Here is a 22,621-nt window from a genome sequence, read left to right as displayed (position 1 = left end):
TAAATAATCTATATATATAAAAATACACTTGTAATAAAAATACGGAGTATTACATCTATTTTAGAATTTATCCTTAATGTTGAGCAGTCAAGATTATTTAAGCGGTTGATAAAGTGATCGTAGCTAAATGAGTTCAAGTGTTTTGATAAGTGTTTTTCATAAGTTTGTTGTATAAATAGCCCACTTAGATTTATAGAGTTGTACACTTGGGTTTTGTCAGCCTTAACACTTGATATGTGATTATTTTTTACATCATTTTATACCATCATTTTATATTTAATATATCTTTTAGGAAAAATTGATAAAAATAATCCCAACTTTCACCGGTTCGCTCAAAATAATCCCAACTTTAGATTATTTTTAAATAATCCGATCTTTGATGGTCACTTCACTCAAAATGATCCCAACTGGTTACCACCCAACCTGTTATATCAGGTTAATGTGACATTCATCACATGATTAGTTGAAAAATAAAAATAAAAAAATATAAAAGCTAAAAAAAAAGAAAAAATTAAAAAAAAAACAAAATATAAAATCAACCAAACCACCGACCACCTTACCACCACCCTCTCCCTAGCCCGTCACACCTCCGAAGCCCCCAACCACTACCGCAGACCCTACCTCACACCGACGCCAGTACCCAAACCATCCGTCCCTCACGCTAGCGCTGACACTTCTCTCCTCCTTCCCCCTAAATCACCCTAAAAACACCCAAACCATTGTATAAAAACCCCCAAATCGTCGCTCCCCCACCCTCAAAACCCTAGCGTTAGGGTTCCGAGGGTGGGGAGCGTTGATTTGGGTGGTTTGCGCAGTGGGCTGAGTTTTTTTTATTTGGGTTTCGGGTTAAGTCTAGGTGGTTTCACGGTGGGGGTTTTGAGGGAAGGGGCGTTGGGATGCCGACGGTAGGGGAAGGGGTCTGGGCCGGTGGGAGGAGAGAGGAGTGTCGGCGGTAGGGGAGGGGGTCTGGGCCGGTGGGAGGATGGACGCCGGTGTGCTAGACGTGGGTGTTGGTGGTATCAGCGTGGGGTTGGGGCTGGGTGTTTTTTTTGTTTTGTTTATTTTTTTTTATTATTTTTTAATTATTTTCAACCATTCATGTAGTGACACATGTCATTTAAGCACACAAAAAAAAAACAAATACCTCTTTAATAGGTTACCGGTCACATCGGACCATTTTGAGCGAATAACCCCTAAAGTTCGGATTATTTAAAAATAATCCAAAGTTGGGATTATTTTGAGTGAACCGACGAAAGTTGGGATTATTTTTATCAATTTTTCCTATCTTTTATAATTCAGTAATTTGATCAAAATTTGTCAATTATATTAGGTTTTTTTAGATTTTAACACATGCTAAAAACACGAAAATGGTTTTTAACACCTCCAAAAAAAAAAAAAAATGGGTATTAACACCATACAAATTTTCAAAAAATTGGTATTACCACCACTTAACGGTTTCCGTTAAATGTGGCCCACAGTGACACGTGTCACTATTTTATTTGTTTAAAAATAATAAAAAAAAATTAAAAAAAAAATTAAAAACCTAAAACTACCCCAGCCCCACCCACCGCGCCACCACCGGCGTCCCAGTGAATCGCCCGACGCCGGTGACCCCACCCCCACCACCCTTTCCTCCACCTACGCACCCCACCCCTTCCCTTTCCCCATTTTTGTTCCCGACCCACAACCCCGAAACCACCCTAAACGGGTTTTAGGGTTTCGTTTGGGGTGGTAGGGAATCGATTAAGGGAGGGGGAAAGGAGAGGGAGGGCGTTTTCGGGGGAGGAGGAAGGGGAGGAGGGGCGTTTTCCGGGGGAGGGGGCGTTTAGGGTGGTTTCGGGGTGGTGGGTCGGGAAATGAAAATGGGGAAAGGGAAGGGGTGGGGTGCGTAGGTGGAGGAAAGGGTGGTGGGGGTGGGGTCGCCGGCGCCGGGCGATTCTCTGGGACGCCGGACGCCGGCAGGGGGTGGGTTTGGGGACGCCGGTGGTGGCGCGGTGGGTGGGGCTGGGGTGGCTGGGGTAGTTTTAGGTTTTTTTATTTTTTTTTTTAATTTTTTTTTTAATTTTTTTTTTAAAATTTTTATTTTTTGTTTTTTGATTTTTTATTATTTTTTTGGCCAATAACAAAGCGACACGTGTCTATATGGCCCTACTTAACGGATTTGTAAACGGAATCAGTTACGTGGTGGTAATACCCAATTTTTTGAAATTTGGGTGGTGTTAAAATCAATTTTTTTTTTTATGTGTTAAAAACCATTTTCGGGTTTTTAGCAGGTGTTAAAATCTAAAATAACCATTATATTATTAGTTTTTTATGTTTATAAAAACCAATTTTAATAATGATAGTTTAATAATGGTTATTGAAAATTACCGTGCATGACACGGGAATTAACCTAGTATGAACTATATATGTAAGTTGGAGGCAACAAAATACTAACCATAACTTATCGTTTTTAGGATAAAATCATGAAACAATACGAACAACTTAATGTCTAAACCTACTCGACATGAATTTTGTTTATGTTCTTAAAATTGAATGTCTAAACCTACCGATAAATTTATTCATGGGTCCGGTCAACTAGAAAATAACAAAAATCTAATCGTACTTCTATTTAGAGGCAAACAATTATAAGACAATTGTAATTTGATTAATTTGACCCCAAAAAAAAAAAAAAAAAGAAAAACTAATTTTGGGCTAATTGAAGGAGGATGAAATTCAATTGAATCTCCTTAACTCTCGTAACTCAGAACAATTTTTACTAAAATTCAAAAATCAGGAACCTTTGACAACACAATTTCCTCAACGTGCACGACATTTCTGTCATTCACTCATTCTTAATCAATTCCCGGTTTTATTTATTTTCTCTCTCTTTAATCTCCGATCACCACCTTTCTTCTCCGGTACGTTTCTCTCATCATCTTCATCTCCTTTAATTTCCATGTATTATAATTTTACTTCAATTTTCGATTTTATATACACCTTCGTAACAATTTCTAACTTAGATGCATCTTCACATATTTTTTTTTGTATTTTTTTTTCTTATCAATGAATTGAAAAGCAGAGTAATTTTGCCTAATTTTTTTTATTCTTTTATTATGTTAATTATTTTGATTTTTATTTTATGCTTGGTTTTTTTTTTTTTTTTAGATTGTTGCTGTTAATATGTTTAATTGGTGAGCATGGATCTGAATGATTTAAATTGTTGTTGTTATTGATAGTGAAGTGGGGTATAATTGGCAATGATGGGGAAAGTAGATGCTGGACACAAACTACATGCTAGAATGAGGCTTTGGGAATTTCCAGATGAGTATGTTGTTGAACCAACTGATGGCACCGGTGGCTCTTTTTTGTCAGTCAGCCGAGTCGACGGATCCCTGAAGCTTCTTGGTCTGTTTGTTTTAGATTTTACCATTTTTAATGATGTTTTGTGTATGGGATCATTGTTCATTTTTTTTTTAATTTTTGGATTTTTTGATTGAAATTGAATATATATGTATATGTATTTTTCAGATGAACTCCCCCAATGTAGCGCTGTGCACGTACCAAAAATTCAGTCGATTTATGGTGTGATGGGCATGTTAAAGCTCTTGGCAGGCAAGCTAATTTACTTGGTTACTTGAATTAATATACAATATGCTGTGCTTGCTATTGAATAAACAATATTGAACTCCAATCTTGATACATCTTGTGTTGACCATTGTACGAAAAGCTTGGCTTTTGCAATTCCTTTTCCATCCCATACTTTGTTTCTGATTTCTTCCTTACCATTATCACATGCCTAGAGTTATCGACAATTCGACATATTAGATTTTTGGTTGATTAATTGACCACTATTTAGCAAACTGCCTCATTAGTGGACTTAATGTCAACTATCTTAAATTCTTAATAATTTTTGTTTTTGTTTTTTTTTTTTTTTTTTTGGGTGGGGGGAGGGGGGGGGGGGGGGGAAGAAATGGGTGAGAGTGGGTGTTTTCTTTCCGGGTTCATGACTTGGTAAAGTGAGTATTAAGTGTAGCACACAAAATTTGAAATCATGTTCGTTAATATTAATATGGGCTTTTCAATCCTTCATAGTTTCAAGGACCTAAATATAATTACCAACTAGTTTTTGGGCCGGGCAATGTCCCGGATTATTACATGGAACTGACAGTAATATATGTTGTAATTTATGATTTAATTTTCTTTTAATTAAATTTGTTGTTCATGTTGTCATTTGTTATATATTAAAATTTTGTATTCAAAAGATCACATAAAAAATCACATAGCTTCTTGTGGTGAACTATTTTTTTTTTTAATTTTTTTATTATTATAAGTGCATGACATGTAATGAAAACAAATGGAAGGGAGAGCCACATGGCATTATAAGTAGTTGCATGGGTGACGTGGCGTAATGAGGATTGTTTACGTGACACGTGAACGTTGTTAGAAACGCCTTTTAATATATTAGTATAGATTTGCAAGGATTAACTTCTTGAAGGGTTGTGAATATTGGAAAATATAATTGTACGTGGACTTGTTAATTCAATTTTACTTTGCTCACGTGTCTGATTTGTTGGTCTAAGTTCTGATGGAATGCCGAAGAAATGCATGGAATCTCTCATAACAGATTTAAGCTGCACCTAATGCTTGATGCCTTTTGATCTGGTTGATCTAAACCCATTTCTGTTCAACATTGCAGGGCTATATTTATTTGTGATAACTGAACGTGAATGTGCTGGATCTTACCTGGGCCATCCTATCTATAAAGTTTCATCCATGAAGATATTGCCTTGTGACCATTCTCTTAAAAGTTCCCCTGCAGAGCAGGTATCACTAAGAATGTTTTTATTGATTTTATTTAATTTTTATACTTCTTCCATTAAAAGTGATTGAAACTCACTCTAGGCTGACCAACTTTGGCAGAAAAGTAAGGAGACAGAATTTTCCTCACTGTTAAATGCTGCAGAGAAGACTCCGGGATTGTATTTCTCTTATGATATCAATTTAACTCTAAGGTATCTTATTGGTTCCTATCCTTCTTTTCTGCTGTGAAAGTAGTAAAGTACTTAGTGTTGTCTTTTAAGTGAATATCAGATTCAGAATACCAATAGTGGAAAGTTTTTGGGAGTATTATACCTAACAGAAGCTTAGTGCCAAGTCTGCCAACACTATCCCACACTATTAGACGAATGGTGACCTGATTTAACTTTTTTTTTCAGCCTACGTTCATAACTGAACAATATTTAGAATAATTTCGGCGTTATAGAAACTGCTTAGGCACTTATGGACCCTGGAGGTATGTGGTATGGCCGTTAGGTTGATTGGTTTTCATGAATGGTTCTATCTTCATCACTGAACAATATTGAGGATTTTTATTATTTTATTTTATTATTATTATTATTATTATTTTTTTTTTGGGGGGGGGGGGGGGGGGGTGCACTTTATATTCCTATGCTCTTCTATTAGCTGAAAGCAGGTTACAGTTGTTAAGGATCAGAGTTCTATGGATTTTTGGCAAGATGATGCCTTGACAAGATATTATTTTGCACTACCTTTTGTTTTGACAGATGATTGCTACCTTTTTGGGGTTTTCCTAGTCTATTTTTTTCACTCATAAGGCAGCTTCAGAGCTTGTTTATTATTGGCATTAAAATATGCCTGATTCTATTGATTTAGTGCTTGAGTTTTTGTCCATTGGTATTCCTTTGTTTGGGTAGGGGAGGAGCTCTGGGATACTGATGAGGGAATTATGTATTTTGACTGTAGCCCCTATTACACAGCTTTGCAGCAGGTGACTGCGTAAGGCAGAGGGTTGGGGGGAAGGACAGATAGTAAAGCATGCAATGGTTTAGGAATTACTAATATTTGTCTATTATAGTATGCAGAGATTGCATGACTTAGGCGATGAAGCAAAGACACTCCCTCTTTGGAGACAGGTAATCCTATTCTTTGTCATCAATGGATTTTTAATTGTTTTTAGTTGGTCAAATAAACTTATGAACATGTAGTATTTTGAACGCATCATCATCATTATTCTTGTGCAACTATTTAGTATCTTCAAGTTTTAATTCTACCTCCATTAAAATATCATAGGCTACAATGCCGAATTGGAGATGGTGTTCAAAGCTTGCTATTTTTGATGATTTATTTGTTTATTTATGTACTGTGTAATAAGTGTATAAAGTTATCCATCCAATTTTTTTTGCTTATTAGTTTAATATCATTGAAGAAAAAATAAAGCCAAATTTGGAGTGGAGCAACTGCTAACATTTAATATTTTTTGAAGCCTATAGTTTGTCTATAAATGCACCAAACTGAAAACCTAATAGTAGTCAATACTAGATATAAAAAGATAACCCCTAAAAAAAGGACATTAAAAGATAATTTTTCACTTGATAAATTAGCCAAATCGCAAAAAAGATCACCAACTACCAGTATCAGAACGCTCTTTTCAAAAATTTTCTAAAACTTGCTATCACTTTAAAGATCAACAGTAGTCATTGCAAGTATCCTAGGTTTCCCTCGTCTTGGCTGCAAAACATTATGATATCATTTGGGAAAAACAACTAATTTAATGCAACTATGCCGACATAAAAGTTACTTTTACAATTTTTCTTGAATCTAAAATTATTATTAAATTTTTGGCCAAACATGTCCGTAGTGTTTGGAAAGAATATTGAGGCAGCCTTTGCTATTGAAAATTGAAACTACAAAAGGAATTTTTCTTCTTCTATATGCCGAGAGTTTTCATTTTCTAAGGCGAAAAAAAGTAGGATATATCAGTTGACATGATCTTTTGCATTGGAAATTTAAGATTGCATACTAAGCCTTGGAGCAAGCTGGGTACTTAGAGTGTCATTGTCGCTTAGAAGGATTCAATTGAGTTGGTACTTGGTAGTTATATTGGATTGTTAGGAGTTACTTATAAGTGAGCAATTAAGTTACCGTGGGTTGGTTTTGCAAATTTATAAAGATCTTGACCAATATGTACTAACATATTAATTCTTAATGGTTCAAATGGAGTTTGATGTCTGTTTTTTTGTGCATCAACAATGTACCTTTTAGGCTAAAGGGAAAACTTAATGTACTACTATTATAATATCATCGTTATTAAATAGGTTAAATCTTGGTTGTTAGGGAGGATCGTATTAGGAAGACGAGTGTAGCAGATGTGTTTAGGTGGGCGAGTAGGAACACTATTAGGGTTACAATAAACAAGACTATATTTATATAGAAGTGAAGCTTCTTATGTATCTCGAATATCATAGGCCATAGCTTATGTTTTGCATGTAATTTGTACAGTGCTTTTAGTAGTAACTAGTAAGTAATTGTGGAAAATGTTTAGTGTTAGTAAAAAGCGTAAGAAAAAACTTCGACTACAAAAAAACTAAATGCATTCACAGTATCGTGAAACATAAAAGTTACCAATTAGCCTGCCATATGAACCATAAAACAAGTTATTATGGGAATTAAGTTTTTGTAACAGTTCTAACTTCTGGTAAGGAGGCTTGAATAGTGGCAAAGTGTTGGAGTGCAAGGGTTAAAGGTCTAGGGGAAGACCTAAGAAAACTTGGAAGAGGGTGATTGACAGCGATATGAGTGCCGGGATCGAGGAAAATATGAAGTTGGATAGGGCGGAGTGTAGGGAGAAAATTAACGTCGAAGACGTGTCATGATATAATATATATACATATATACTTTTGTTTATTTTTCGTGAAAAATTAACTACCATAAGTAACTTTGGGTGGTCTTCCAATATTGAGTTCGACTTATTGTGGTTAATTTTTCCAATATTTTTCGTATTTACTTTTATTATTTACTCAACATGTGTTTTGCAAACATTACTTATATCATCTGCTAATGTTTTCTCAAACCTTTTTTTTTTTTTTTTTTTTTTCTTTTACTCACATTTATCTCCTCTCCTTTTTAATCTCCTTACCCTATTTTAAACTCTCTTAAATTTTATTTGTATACTCTTTCCGTTTCTCACTTTATACCCCTTTTTTTGCTTCAGACTTTTATTCTATTGATTATTTTGTATGCTCTTGTTCCTTTTTAGACGGTTTCTTATGACAATTCATGTTAGCCGACCTTAGATCATTTTGGGACTAAGGCTTTGTTGTTGTTGAACAATTGGTCGTGTCTTTTTCTTTCCCTTTTATGACAATATGAGATGTGTGTATATTATGAAAGCCACATAGCTTACATCATCAAGGCTTGCTATCTCCTTTTGGGATGGGGCATTTGGGGCTTTTAGGTGCTATATATAATATAATTAGAGCAATGCACAAGAATTTAGTTAATTTGTCATTTCCACTTCTGCTTAAGGACTGCCAGTGGTTTTTTTTGGGAGTCTTATGGATTATAAAAGTAGAAAAAATTGTCAATGCTTATTCATTATTGTTGCAGGCAGACCCAAGATATTGCTGGAACAACTACATGATGGAAATTCTTATTGATAACAAGGTTTGTTCTGCATCTTATTTATCTGTGTTGTTGGTTTCTGAATTGACTCAGCATCACAGTCAATGTATATTATTATTATTCTTTCTGCTGTATTTATTACTCTTGCCTTTGGTGTTTGCTATTAATGAGATTGGTGACAAAGAACATTTTTTCTTTTGCAGCTTGATCCATACTTGCTTCCCATTCTGCAAGGAAGTATCCTTTTTATTTAGTTTTTCTGTGATTTGGATGCAACTTTCATCGATATCTTCCTATTCGACTGGATTCCTTAACCGTGTCAAGCTTTCCATAATTTCCAAACTGCTATAGGAAAAGATACTATTGATGTTACGTTGGTTGCTCGCAGATGTACCAGGAGAACTGGTATGCTATTTTATTTTATTGACTCCACTTCTCCATCCAGAGCCTTTTGTGCCAATTGTTTTCTACTTTTCTGTCCACTTTAGTTTCTCTTTGGATATCTTCTATGCACTGACCCCAAGACCTGTAAAAGTGTGAAGCAAGGGTTTCATAACACAAGGAGTATTGGAAAGCTTTATGTTGCCAATGTACTTGGAAACCTACTCTTAATTGCTTGAATGAAATATGATAACTAACCTTTTTATTAGTCTCATAAGAAATTATGGCTAATAATTATGACATCTAGTAATGATGTTTTCCCTTGTCCACTGATCTGCAATTGAATGTTAACTGAACTAAACTGGAACAGTAATACTTAGTAAATAAGAAAATGCAACTCATGACATAAATGATACTTTTTTTCCCCTCTTTTAATTCACTGCCTAAAAATGCTAGATATTGTTTTAACTCCAAGGAAAAAGCATTGGCGTTCTGCTTTTTTACCATTTTGATAGTTGAGGTTTCTTCACCTCGCCTGCTACGTGAGTTAGTTCACCGCTCTGATTAGAATTTTTCCTCTGATAGATCAAGTAAATCTTTTCTGTATGCTCCAAATGTTGTGAGTATATTGGAATTGAGTCCATGGAACAAATTTGAGTGCAAGATGTAGTTTGATTTTCTGGAAAAGCTTCTTGTTTATCTACAAGGCTCACCTAGCATTCTTCTGAATCTTTATACTACCTCCGTTATACGTTATGTGCAACGATTAGACATTTTTCCTCTCATACCAATTGGCAACTATTTTCATTACAAGTTACTACATACATAATATCTTTTGTGTGTTACAAAACCAGTCATGTTATATTACTTCATGTGGATGATGAACTTTCTCTTCTGTAATTCATTGTTTTGATACTTCTTTGAAGAATTTATGAATTGTATGACACTATGGTGTCTAATATTTTGATCCTTACTTTTCCAAGAAACTGAAATGCTTACGTATCATGTTTTCCTCTCGATTGGTAGGCTACGCCTTTACTTCTTCTTTTTCTTTTTCTTTTTTTTTTTTTTAAAAAAAAGACAGGCTCCTATTTTGGTTACCTGTTTCTCCCTTAGAATTTCCTTCTGCTTAAAGGAAGACAAGCAACATGAATGTGTGCATCTTTCACTTTTCAGTTGTAGGAAATTGGGCTAGTCTTCTTTAACCGAGTCATTGTAATGATTTATGAAGTCCAATTTTGTTTAAGGTACACGAATGTGGAGAAGAGGAGCTAATTCTGATGGATATGTTGCAAATTTTGTTGAAACTGAGCAAATTGTGCAGATAAATGGCTATACAGCATCTTTTGTGCAGGTAATTGAGTAGCACACTGTCAGGGGTTATGGTGGAAAGTGGCATTTTAATGATGAGCAAAGAATCATTTATTGATTTTGCTTTGTGGGAGATTTTAAAAAGTTCTTTTTATAGGTTTAAGTCTTTAATGATAAGCTATAGGATCCCTAGATTCCAATTGGTTATAGAAAGTTCATTTTTTATTTTTTTTTATTATTATTTTTTTTATTTGTTTACATTAATACTTATAAATGGTTTATGTATGTCTTTTACTATGCATATAAGATAAGTCATATTGGGATTTGGGACTATTATCCATTTTATTTAGTGATGTGTGCTGGAATGCTGGTTAATTTATGGATGTAAGTCTATTATTATTGGTGTTAACTGTTGTATATTCTTTGAGAAGAATAAGTCCACATTATGGTGCAGTAGTTAGATCCATGGTATATATGGGAGAGAATCATTGAAGATAGTATTATGCATGTTTATGAGAAAGAACTTGTGTTTACCTCTTCCTTTTTGCTGAACTCCGATTTATCTGAAATTCTGATCTGCGTTGGCTCATGACAGTGGTTACTTACTACAAAATCTTATTGTTGTGGCCTGTGGGCTTTGTATGTAGATTGTAGCTATGAGTGATACCCTATCCATAATGTCTGCAGGTTCGTGGGTCAATGCCTTTCGAGTGGGAGCAAGTTGTTAATCTGAAATATAAACCAAAATTCGAAGTCGTGAATCCAGAGAAAGCAGTGAGTTTTTATTTTTTATTTTTTTAGCTGAGGGATGGGACTTACATGAATTTTATAATTTGATTTTTTAATGTACTTTTCTTTTAATCTAGTATTTGACTTGTGCCATGTGCAGCCACAAGTTGCTGAAAGGCATTTTCTGGACTTGAGAAAACGATATGGTGCTGTGCTAGCTGTTGATCTTGTCAATAAGGTTTGCCAACAACTCCCATGGATATGGAATTCTATATTAGGCCTGTAGGTATCATGGTAGATGAATTGTACATCAATCAATGATTATGAACATAAGTTGAGGCATAGATTATTATGGGAAGGAGAGTATTATTGAAAATGCGTCAGTTACAGAATCATGGTAACTTTCATGTGCTTCAGTTGACATGTTTCTGCTTGATCCCGTTGGCTTCATTCTTAAGTTATTCTTTGCGTGGATTTATTCCAGCTGTCAAAAGTATCTTTCTTGCTTGTGAAACCTTTTACTCCCTCTGTTTCAAAATGATCTTCTTGCTTTGACGGTGATTCTTTCACAAAAAAATTAAATCAAGAACATATAGAAATGGAGGGAGTATCTTTTAATAACTTAGTTATCATTGAGAGAATAGCAGTGAGTGCTTATCTGGGCTTATGTCATTTTGTATATAAGTCCACAAGATTTATTTACGTAGTATTTTATAGCTGTTATGTTTTTCAGTTTTTCTCCTTATGCTCTCTCCTTTGTGCTATTCTTTTGTTACCTGAAAACCCATATAGCTCCTGCCATTTTAATACAAAAAAGGAACAAGGTCTTCTTGGTTATAAGTCCCTTAAAAATGGATTATTAAGACTTTTATTTTTATTTTTTTTAATTTTTTTTTATGTTAAAATAATACAGTATCAATATTTTCATATTAATACGAGGGACTACTTTCCAAAATTAAATTCTGAAATTTGAATAGGATCTTAATTGTATAGATATACTCTTGATGTTCATGCAATCATGCATGAGCAAATGGACACAGGCAGACAGCTTATGTATAGTCCTTGCTTTTTTTGTCAGTACAGCGTAAGAATGCATTTATAAATTTTTGCTGTTGATAATCTTAGCTCTTTTGCTATTCTTGTCAGACTGGTGGTGAGGGCCAATTGTGTGAGATGTATGGGAATGCAATGCAGCAGATTGCAATTGAGGAAATAAGGTGTTTGAGATATTCTGTTCTTTTTCTCCTTAATGCAATCTCTCTTCTTTGTGCTAATATCAATTTTTATTTATTTATTATTATTATTATTATTTTGTGGTTGTAGATATCTGCACTTTGATTTCCATAGGATATGTGGACACATGCATTTTGAGAGACTTTCACGTTTGTATGATCAAATTTCAGAATTTTTGAACAAAAATAGGTATGACTCCCCTCCCCCCCCCCTCCTCTTCTTGGGCTTATCTTGATGGGATTCAGGGTATTATTAAAATAAATTTTCTTGTCTTTGTTGTAGCTAGAGGTAGTAATATCAATGCCTATTAATTTGTAGTCTTTGTTTAAGCAAGGGGTAGTTTATGCACTGAATTTCAGAATGTAAGTACTTTCAGTTTTATTTTGTAATGAAAATTATGTGCGAATTGAACTTGATAGTTAGAGAATCCAAAAATGTGACGTTTGCCAGAGTCTATATAAAGCACCAAAGACAGTTAAAGTAACTTAATGAATACTGCAAAAAATAAAAGTGTTGCAACTAAATAAAAACAGAAGAAGTATTAAATATAACACACGAAGTAGTATATAATTACATAGAGGAAGTATTTATTATGCTTATAAAATTTTGCAAGTTTCTCATGAGTTATAAAGGTTCCTAGAGTTGGCTCGAGAATATATCGAGTCAAGCTAACTGAAGTTGAAGTTTTGATTTAGTTGATTAAACTAATTTTGAATTGTCTTGCCTCCTTACATCAACCCTTTTTGTATTGATGATACCTATGGTATTTCTAGTCTTCGAAATCATCCTTTTTTTTTTTTTACGTCTTGATTAAATTTTATTTCATGTTTGGCAAATAAATTGTTAAAGTTATAAGGTTATTGAATGATGGAAATTATATAGTTGTGTATTGGAAAATCCTATGTGTTTGTTAGCTGTTAATTTTCATCCATAGGACTACTCATTTGTTGCTGTAAATTGTTATATGTTTTAGATATCTCCTGCTGAATGAAAAAGGAGAAAAAATCGAGGAGCAAAGTGGTGTTGTGAGAAGTAATTGTATTGATTGCTTGGATCGCACCAATGTCACACAGGTGGGTTTGTTGAATGGTTTCTGATTTATTTGTGCTATAATTGAATAAGAATCCATTAGACTGCGTTTTTGCTTTTAATTGAACTTCTTTTCGTGGGGTGATGATTAAAAAAATCTTTCCTCTGATATCGCTGTGCGCAATTCTTTGCAACACCTTTGGTTTGTGGTGATCAAGCTTCATCTGATCTCATTATTTTGCTTCACTGCAGTTATCCTTTTTATTTTTTATTTTTTATTTTTATTTTTTTATGGGACAGTTATCTTATTTTCTATAGTCTGGATTAGTTTAAAATTTCTTGTTGATCTAACACTATTGGTGTTATTCTGTACCTTCATGAATTGTGGTAACAGAGCATGATAGGACGAAAAATGTTGGAAATGCAACTAAGGAGAATCGGTATTTTTGGTGCTGAAGAGACCATTAGCTCACACCCTAAATTTGACGAGAATTTTAAAATATGTGAGTACTATTATTTGCATTATTTTTTTAATTTAATTTTTATTTTAAATGGTGCTTGATCTTTAGAATTTTTTATGTTCATTATTGTATTATTTCTTGAAGATATTTGCCCACTTATGCACATTCAACAATGTTGGAATTGCAACTAAAGGTTTATAGGTGCTCTTGGTGCTGAAGTGACCATCGTTGTATTGTATTAGTATAATGCAACAGTGTTGATTAATTTCCTCTTTCCTCTCTCTTTATAGTGTGGGCGAATCATGGGGATAATGTAAGCATCCAGTATTCTGGCACTCCTGCTCTGAAAGGGGATTACGTCAGGTATGTATTGTTATTTGCTATGGATACACACATTTTATTTCTGTGCTTATGGTGGAGTATATGTTCCTATGCACATTTCTTTTAGCCGGAAATGCCCCTTTGATAAAAATAATTCTTCTTTTTCAGAAAGTTCAACTCACTTATTGTAAACTCTTGTTTTTAGGAATGTATGGAAAAAGTGACCGGGGAAAAAAGTGAATTAAGTAAGAAAGATGGGGTATAAAGGTGGGTGGTTGTAAGGAAAAAGTTGATTAAGTATGAAAGAGTATGTAAAAAGGTGTAAATAGTGTGTGGGAGGGATAGATAGTAAAAGGGGTTTCTAATAAAGGAATGAAGTAGAAGTGAGTCGAACTTTTAGGAACGGAGGGTTTATTAATGATTCTGATTGGCCTTGGTGTTTTCCGTATTATCTTCTAGACTCCAGAAGTGGTTTCGCTTTGACATGAATTATTGCAATGTAATTTATACTTTTTAGGTGTAGCTTTATTTTATTTTTTATACATGTCAACTAGGATGCTGGACCAACCTCCCGGCCGTACGGGTGTCAACACGATGCACTTGGGTGTGGACACGGAATTCAGGTCGGACCCTTGGGTGAAAAAGTGGACTCTTTAGTCATGAACCCTAAATCTAAAATAGAAGGGCAGAGTCTCCGAACCAAGAACCTAAATCTTATGGGTTTTGATTGTAAGTGAAAAGCGAGCAGTCTGACACTAAGAGGTTGTCGGATTTCTATTCTGGCGACGGGAAACTGGTTCTTCGACCATTCAACTGTGCAATCTCTGTTTTCTTTTATTTATTTTTTAACGGGTGGTGAGGGTAAGAAGTCCGGGTACTAGGTAGGGAAATACTTAGTATAGTAATTATGTGGGGCGTAAATCTGAAAAATAAATACTTTTTTACTTCTACTTTGACCTTTTTTTTACTTAGCTTAATGATAGGTTGCAGAGTGTAGGCGCGCCACATAGTCTATAAGTCTTGGAAGTTCGTAAGAAGGCTGGGTCAAGGAAAAGGAAAAAACTAAGATAAACCAAGGATAGGATGGTGGAACTTGAGAGAAGACAATATTAAGGATTTTAATGATAAGAGTGGTATAAGAAGCCGAAATCAGAGATGAAACCCGACTTTGCTTGGAATTGTTTCTCTGGAGTGGCCAAGGAGGTTATATGAAAATCAAAGAGGAAATTTTTGTACCAGGATACATCGTAGTGGAATGTGGACTCTAAATCACCAATCAAGAAGAAACTAGAATGTTATTTGGCATGAGGAATTTGTAGGAATGAGGCGACATTGCAAAATACAAGTTCTAAAGTCAAGAGCAGTGTGGTAGAAAAAGTGTTTGAAATTCTGAATTTATAGGAGAGGGAAAAGTATATTTATAGGATGGCAAAAAGAAGACAAGTGATGAACAAGGACCCATAGCTAATGTAAAGTATAAAGACTAGAGGATTTTGCTATAGGCTAAAGACATCACGAAGAGGTGGATGGGATACTTCAAAGAGTTATCCAATGGATGACCATGAAGTCAACTGGAAGTATATGAAAAGAATTGTGAAAGAGGTGGTAGAGAGTGAGGCTAAAGAAAGCAATTGGTCTACCTGATATTCCTATTTAGGTTTGGATATGTTAAGGAAAAATGATTTGGAGGATAAACTAGATCCTATAGGATTGGAGATAAAACACCTCGGTACTTAAGAACAAAGGTTGTTCTAACAATCATGGGATAATGCTTATGAATTACACCATGTGATTGTGAAAGAGAATGATAGAGTATAGTCTCCAAACTTGGGTTCTATGGTTTTTTCCAAGGTGTTCAATTATAGAAGTGACTCATGAGATAAGGAAAATGATGATTACTACAATGCGAGATAGGATTTGCTTATGATTTTCATTGTCCTTTTGATGTGTTATGATAAGGTTCCAAGAGAAGTATTTTGGTGGAGACGACCGAGAAAGGTAACCCTAAAAAATATATGGACCTAATTAAGGATTTGTATTGAGACGTGAATACAAGTGGTAGGACTTGCAGTGAAGTAATGAAGGATTTCTTGATTGCAATTTAATGTCATAAAGGGTCGGCATTAAGTTTTTTTTTCTCTTTGTAGCAATTTAAGTAAAATGGTCTATCTAAGATGAAGCACCATGTCGTATGATTTGAGGCTATACATAGATTAATGTTTAATTGGAGTAGTGGAGATATATGTTAGAACTTAGAATCCAACTGGTTTAGACAGTGTCGGGATAAATTGGAGCATATGGAATATTGATTTAGTACTATGAGGGAGTCAAGGGGATTTAGTTGTTGTGGATGGTAAGGAGTTGTTCAAAAGTGAGTGTTTGAGTTTTCTTGGCTCGATTCTACAAAAGAATGGAACTAAAGGATTAATCGCGGTGGATCTAGGTGAAGGGAGTGTACCAAATGGATAGCTACAATTAGGGTATTATGTGGCAAGAGCATACCCTTTGGTGTTAAAGGGAAAATTTACCGGATGGCTATTTGATCAGCGTTATTTTATGTTATATTTGTTTGACTTTCTAAGAATGATTATGTTAGAAAGATGGAGTTGTAGAGTTAATAGATGTTTGGCAATCTCTTAATGGATAGAATTAGGAATGAAGATATACGTAGGAAAGTTGGAGTTGTTGATATTGAATGAAAATAAGGAAGAACCGGGTTATGCTAGTTTGGGCATATGAAACGAAGGTCGAATTCAGCACTGATAAGGAGCATAGAAAGATGGGATTAGGAGTCTCATAAAAGGCCTAGGGTGACATAAGATGACTTGAGTTAAGAATATGTTATGAAGAAATAGGGTTTGAGAGAGAGAGAGAGAGAGAGAGAGAGAGAGAGAGAGAGAGAGAGAGAGAGAGAGAGAGAGAGAGAGAGAGAGAGCATCCTCCTCAACAGTCGGAGATGAAATCTTGGTTCATGTAGTCTACTTTATGATTGGGATTAAGGCTTATATTTTGTTGTTGCCTAGTTTAGGGAAGGTATTTTAACTTGCTCCTTAACCTAACCCAGTTAAGGCACTATGTTACCTTCATTTGTACTAGGTCAAAGTTACTAAACCTTTGATTGTTTCAGAACAATCTCCACTATCTTTGAGCTTCACTTGATTTTGGACTTTTGGTGGACTGCTCCTTGTGATTTTCCTTGTTTGATGGAAATCTTATCTTATCTATATTACGAAATGTTATGCTTGTTTTCGTTAACTTGTACCTTTGCCCAGTCCAGGAAGGCAAAATGGTACCTTCATCTGTACAAGGTGAAAGTTACTATACCATTGATTGGTTCAGAACAAGCCCTATTATTTTTGAGGATATTCTTTTGGCTTTGTTTATTTATTTATTTTGCTTGATTTTGGTGGTTTGCTTTTTGTAATTTTCCTTGTTTGATGGCAGTTATGTCTTATATAAATTAAGAAATGTTATGTTTGATTTTTGCATTGACTTACAATATCGGGTCAAGTTGACGAGGAGATTTTTCATATTTGTTCATTGGGTGATGAGATTTTGGCCTTTGGGTGTTGATAAACTTTCAACATCGATTCTTGTCGATAGACTCTCAACATTGGTCCTGGTTGTCGATAGAGTAATATGACATCTATTTGATCAAATTATCAATCTGTTAACACTGACTAGTTATTTTGCTATATGTTTTGCACCACAAGTTTTGTGTCTGTCTAACATATGGGAGATAACTTTTTATATCTTGAATTGTACTGATGAAGTTAATATTTAACATACAAATTGGTTTAATGCAACTTTGTAATTTCCAGGTATGGCAAACGAACGTTTGAAGGTATACTTAATGATGGGTGGAATGCACTTTCTAGATATTATCTGAACAACTTTTGTGATGGAACAAAACAGGTTCAGTACCTTTTCTTGTATATGCTCATTCAGTTTCTTTTTTGTCGACATATGTTATCTGTTATTTTCGTCTCTTGTATATTTCCTGCGTTATAAAAATTTTACTTTCAAAGGAGTGAGTTGTATTAATTTTGAGTTTGGATTGATAAGGAAAAGTAACATGTTGCTTTTAAATAATTTGGGCAACTATGGAGGATTAAGACAAATTGGAAATTGAAGCTGGTTGGAAACTAGTAAATAATACAACTAACATTTCATATTATGTGCAACAAAGGCTTTGACATGGGCTCCTAGGCAAAATTTGTTTGTGAGTGTTAAATAGAGAGAAAAAGATGTGATGAAGAGTGCAACAAATGCATGTGATGAAGAGAGAGATAGAAAGAAATGATAACTTAAAAGTGGAAATAAAACATTTGTTGTAAGTAATGTGTAGCATCCATTTTAGTAAATGTTGCACATTATATGAAATGGAGGTAGTAAATGTGTAGTAATCCTTACTATGTACTTTAGCACTTCAGTTGCCTTCTTCAAATATGTCAATCAATGTGAATTACTCCCTCCATTCCTTTTTGTATTACTCACCTTCCGTTTTGGGGTGTTTCTTTTTTCTTTTCCCACATCTACTCTCTCTCTCTTTTTTTTTTTTTTGGGCACATACTTTAATATCTTACCCCTTACCTTACAATCTATCTAACTTTTTCTGTTCATGCATCCGCTTACTACCCTCTCTCTCTCTCTCTCTCTCTCTTATTTGATCCACCTTTTTTCGTACACTCCCTTCCTTGGTGTACGAATCTACAATAGGTGAGTGGAACGGAAATGAGCTTAAGGAGAACCATTCCTGCTTTTTTTGTTTCTCCAAAAAAGAAAAAAATAAAAAAAAAAACTACGTAAAAACCTTCAAAAAAGACCTTTTTTTTTTTCTTTTCTAATGCTCAGTATGCATTTCAATTAAACTGACTATTCCCCTTAAAAATTAAGTAACTGACTAATTTCATCGTATCGCATGTTGTTCAGTTGCATACTTATTCATTTCTTATGCTCTTGTAAAAGATTTCTTAAAATTGAATCCCGTATCTGTTCTTGAATTTTTCCTCTCATGTTTGCAGGATGCCATTGATATGGTGCATGGACACTTCATTGCTTCTGTGAGCCGAGATATGACTGCACAACCTCAAAAAGGAGGCTTTGAGGCTTTTGCTGTGAGTGATTACTAAATCTTATCGCTAGAATCAATGGCTACCTTTTCACCCTGCGTGCCTTTTTTTTTTTTTTTTTTTTTTTTTTTTTTTTTTTTTTTTTTTTTTTTTTTCTCTCAGTCAATTAAACGTGTAATGATCTGATGACTTTTCTTATTGTAGTCTCTTCCTTTAGCTTTTTCCTTGGTCTTGGCTGGGATCGTTTTCGCAATCATGTCTCTGAAGCAAGGTGTGTTTCATACTATTACTCTCTCTCTTATTTTATTTATTTATTTTTTTTTGCTGGCTTTTCTTATGCTGTCTCTTCCTCTAGTTCATTTCGTATATAAGATTTTATAATATAGACCAAAAAATTACAAGTTTGCTCTCGTATCCAATGTTTATATTTGGTGTACTTTGTTGTTTCACCTTTTGACCTAACAAAGGAAGAATCCAAGAATTTGGAGTCTTGGTCTTCATATTTATATTTATCTTAAATCATGTATAATTGGCAAAAATCAATTCCAAGATAGAGTTTTGTGCAGGAAAAAAAAAACCCCAACTAGAGGAGTATGCGTCTAATAAATAATAACACAAACATAAAAATTTTGTGAGGAAACTAATTAGAAATTGACAATTCAGTTTTTTGAAGACATCAATTGCATTTAGATATGGTGGATTTTCTTTACAAATATTTGAATGAAATATTTTGAATCAATCTTCAAGTGAAATCTAATTGTTTGGAACAACACATTATGACATTTTTTTTTTCTCCAAACATATGTTCAATAATACTCATCGAATCAACATAATGTGAGTATGGTATTAATGGCATGCTTGGAGTGAGTGTATAAGTTTAGAAGCAAAATTATGGGATACTTATTTTGCATTACTGCAATGTATTAATCCATGGAATAATATGTAGGAAAATTTATTAAAACGGATCTTTTGTATTGGCCATTTTGTGAGAAAGGACCGTAAAAAAATGTTTCACTTTGGGACCTAAAAATGTAATATTTTTTTGTTCTCATCTGGATCTTTGTTCTGATTTTGGCCATTGAACACCGCTTTCCTCTTTTTCTTTGTTGACCAAAACCATCATGTGAGTGGGCATGTGACTTCAATTTTTCCTCCTTTTCTTTTTTAACCACTTGTCCACCACCCCTAGCCATGTCCTACGTCCTCCTACCAGTCTACCAGCATTTGAAGACCATTCCACCACAACTTGACCTTTTCACCACTATACCACCCTTGTCTAACCATCGCACAAGTTGTAACCACATCGTCACCCACACAAACACCTTATACCTATGCTCACATGCTCCCTTTTTCGACCTCCTCCTCTGTAAACCCACCACACTGTCCATCATAACCCCCTTTGCATCGCCCTCAGCCACTCTTTCTACCTTTGCTACCTGTGCTCCCTCTCTGTATGTTCCTCATTCTCTCCCCCCCTCAGACTTAGCCAACAGCGCATCCCCTTAACCCCCTTTTCCCTTCCTTGATCCCTCTTTCTAATTCCTTTATACAAGAAAATCGAAATTAGTCAATCAATCAAAGCCTTAATCCCACAAGAAAATCAAAATTAATCTTGGTTTAAAAACCAAAAATTGATTTTTATACATGATGTTGAGTAAGATTGTGATGGGATGGTGGAAATGGTAGTTGGAAGGAAGAAAGGGAGAAAGTCGAGGCTTTTGATGAAGTCACATGTTTTGCACGTGATAGTCAACACCAGAAAGTGGCGATCAATGGCTGGAATTCAGGCAAAGGTCCTGGTTAACAAAAAATAATTACTTTAAATCTCATGGCGCCATTTTGTTAGAAGGTTTTTTCTCACAAAATGACAAACATTAAAGGTCCTTTCTGACAATGTCAGCCTCCACAAAGGGTGGGATGAAGGTGTTGCATAGGAAAGTGCATAACAAAATAATACAGCTTCCTGAGAAATTCAGTCGTCTTAATGTGAAGTCGATGTAGAGTCCATCTGGCATGATTTTTTAGCATAATTCTAGTGCATTTTTGCTTCAGGCACCTTCTTTATGTCAATGCACTTTTTTCTTTTTTTTTTTTTTTTTTTTTTTTGGGTGCTGCATTTTTTTTGGATTTCTGATATTTTTACTAGGAATAATCTCTTACAAAAAACATCTTTTGTTGCAATGTTGATCAACAGCTCGGTTAGAGTGGCGACACCTATTCTTTTCGCTTATGTGGGCAAGCTTAAGTATTGCTATAGCTATATTTGTGAGAGCCAATGGCCGGATGTTTTGCAATCGACCCAGCCTGTCAAAGCCTCGACGCTGATTATAATTTAATAATCTTCAGATGGAGTGATACATGTGGAAGTTAGTGGTTGGCTGCTCTGTTTTTTGTCGTTGAGTCTTATTCGACCTTTGAGTTTCTCATTCCTATTTGTTGATTTCTTGTTCAATTTCTATTTGACCTGGGCTTTTCTGATCGGCAGGTCTCTAATTTGCCTTTTAATATTACAGAAGTTTAGGTGAGCCAACAAGTGCTCTTCTTTATAATAACTTACTGATATCCTTCCCAAATAGTTTGAGTAGAGGGAAGAGTATTATTATACGAAGTTGATAGTTCACACGAACCCCTTGAACTTTATTTCTTTTTCGGCTGGTTAGTGTATTTTAACCCTTGAGGGTATATAATGATATATATTAAACTTAATCAAGTCTGCTGCATCTTTGTACATATAAAGCTGTCCTTGAACGACAGTGCAATGATATGCTACAGCCTATGCTGAACAAAGTATATCTTGTGATTCTGGTTCACAGTGAGAATGTACTGATAAATGTTTGTTTAGGATAATGTGCTTGAATGATTCTGTCTGACCATCATTTGAGCCGTCAGTTATTTTCTAGTTTGATAAGAACAGGCGTTGTACTTTTGTGGATTGGATTAAAACTAACATCCAAAATTTAGCTGTCACGGCAAATTTGTATAATCTGAAAGATTTGGTCATGTACCCTTAAAAGTAACTCTCGAGTTCCTGATTCATCTTAATCAAGCTTAACTCTCTTATTTTAAGCTCCTGATTAGTTGTTGATTTACTTTTGTTGCGTTTTTGCCGCTTTGGAGTTTGGACCCTAAGCTTTCAGAATTTTACTTATGAATTAGTGTGTATTAGCTAACAACATTCCTTTAGTTATGAGACTTCGAGTAATTTGATTAAACATTCGGGGTTGGGGGGGGGGGGGGGTGTTAGAATAATGGAAACGGAAATGAAATAAATCTTTTGTAAGAGGGTAGAATAAGAATCATTTAATTGTATTTTTTCATTTGTTTGGTATAACTATAGAAAGAAATCACTTTGAGTTTGAGAAGAGTAACAGTATTTGTTATCTTGGGTTTTAGAGAGGTAATAAACGGGTGGAATGTTTTTTCCATAGGTAAAAGGTAATTGTTACTAAATCTTCTAACTAAACATTTGGTAACGGATTGGTTCAGCTGAATCCGTTTCCAATTCAAAATATACACTAACTAAACATGCTCTGAGAAAGTTCAATCAAAGTCTAATTATTGTTTCGTACATCTTTTGGGCAAGGGATTAGAGATAAACCACACAACCTATAAAAGAGCTTTATACCGCTTTGACAACCAGTCTTAGTCTATAAGGTTTTTTCAATCAAATTCCATAGCTCT

General features: G+C 34.6%; 1 protein-coding gene across 1 annotated transcript; it reads left to right on the top strand.

Annotated features, from left to right (window-relative positions):
• The first annotated feature begins 2,594 nt into the window (after positions 1-2,594).
• Positions 2,595-21,787, top strand: LOC145557405 (phosphoinositide phosphatase SAC7-like). Its single transcript, XM_081618590.1, has 21 exons — positions 2,595-2,900; positions 3,219-3,387; positions 3,511-3,594; positions 4,679-4,806; positions 4,903-4,994; positions 5,858-5,915; positions 8,389-8,445; positions 8,607-8,640; positions 8,728-8,808; positions 10,032-10,138; positions 10,783-10,869; positions 10,985-11,062; positions 11,971-12,041; positions 12,148-12,246; positions 13,031-13,130; positions 13,481-13,589; positions 13,838-13,910; positions 17,690-17,783; positions 18,893-18,985; positions 19,145-19,211; positions 21,135-21,787. The coding sequence occupies exons 2-21, from the start codon at positions 3,240-3,242 to the stop codon at positions 21,263-21,265; spliced, it is 1,791 nt and encodes a 596-aa protein (XP_081474716.1). The 5' UTR covers positions 2,595-2,900; positions 3,219-3,239; the 3' UTR covers positions 21,266-21,787.
• Positions 21,788-22,621: the final 834 nt, after the last annotated feature.

The sequence above is a fragment of the Chenopodium album genome, chromosome 1, assembly GCF_948465745.1.
Source record: "Chenopodium album chromosome 1, dcCheAlbu1.1, whole genome shotgun sequence".
NCBI classification, from domain to species: domain Eukaryota; kingdom Viridiplantae; phylum Streptophyta; class Magnoliopsida; order Caryophyllales; family Amaranthaceae; genus Chenopodium; species Chenopodium album.
This window is presented reverse-complemented; position numbering and strand designations above follow the sequence as displayed.

Bases quoted from the DNA above. Each gene is read 5' to 3' on its own strand.
- LOC145557405 (XM_081618590.1), top strand. From the start codon at position 3,240: ATGATGGGGAAAGTAGATGCTGGACACAAACTACATGCTAGAATGAGG. The intron at 8,809-10,031 runs GTATGCTATTTT...ATTTTGTTTAAG, and splicing joins CAGATGTACCAGGAGAACTG to GTACACGAATGTGGAGAAGA. The intron at 10,139-10,782 runs GTAATTGAGTAG...TAATGTCTGCAG, and splicing joins ATACAGCATCTTTTGTGCAG to GTTCGTGGGTCAATGCCTTT.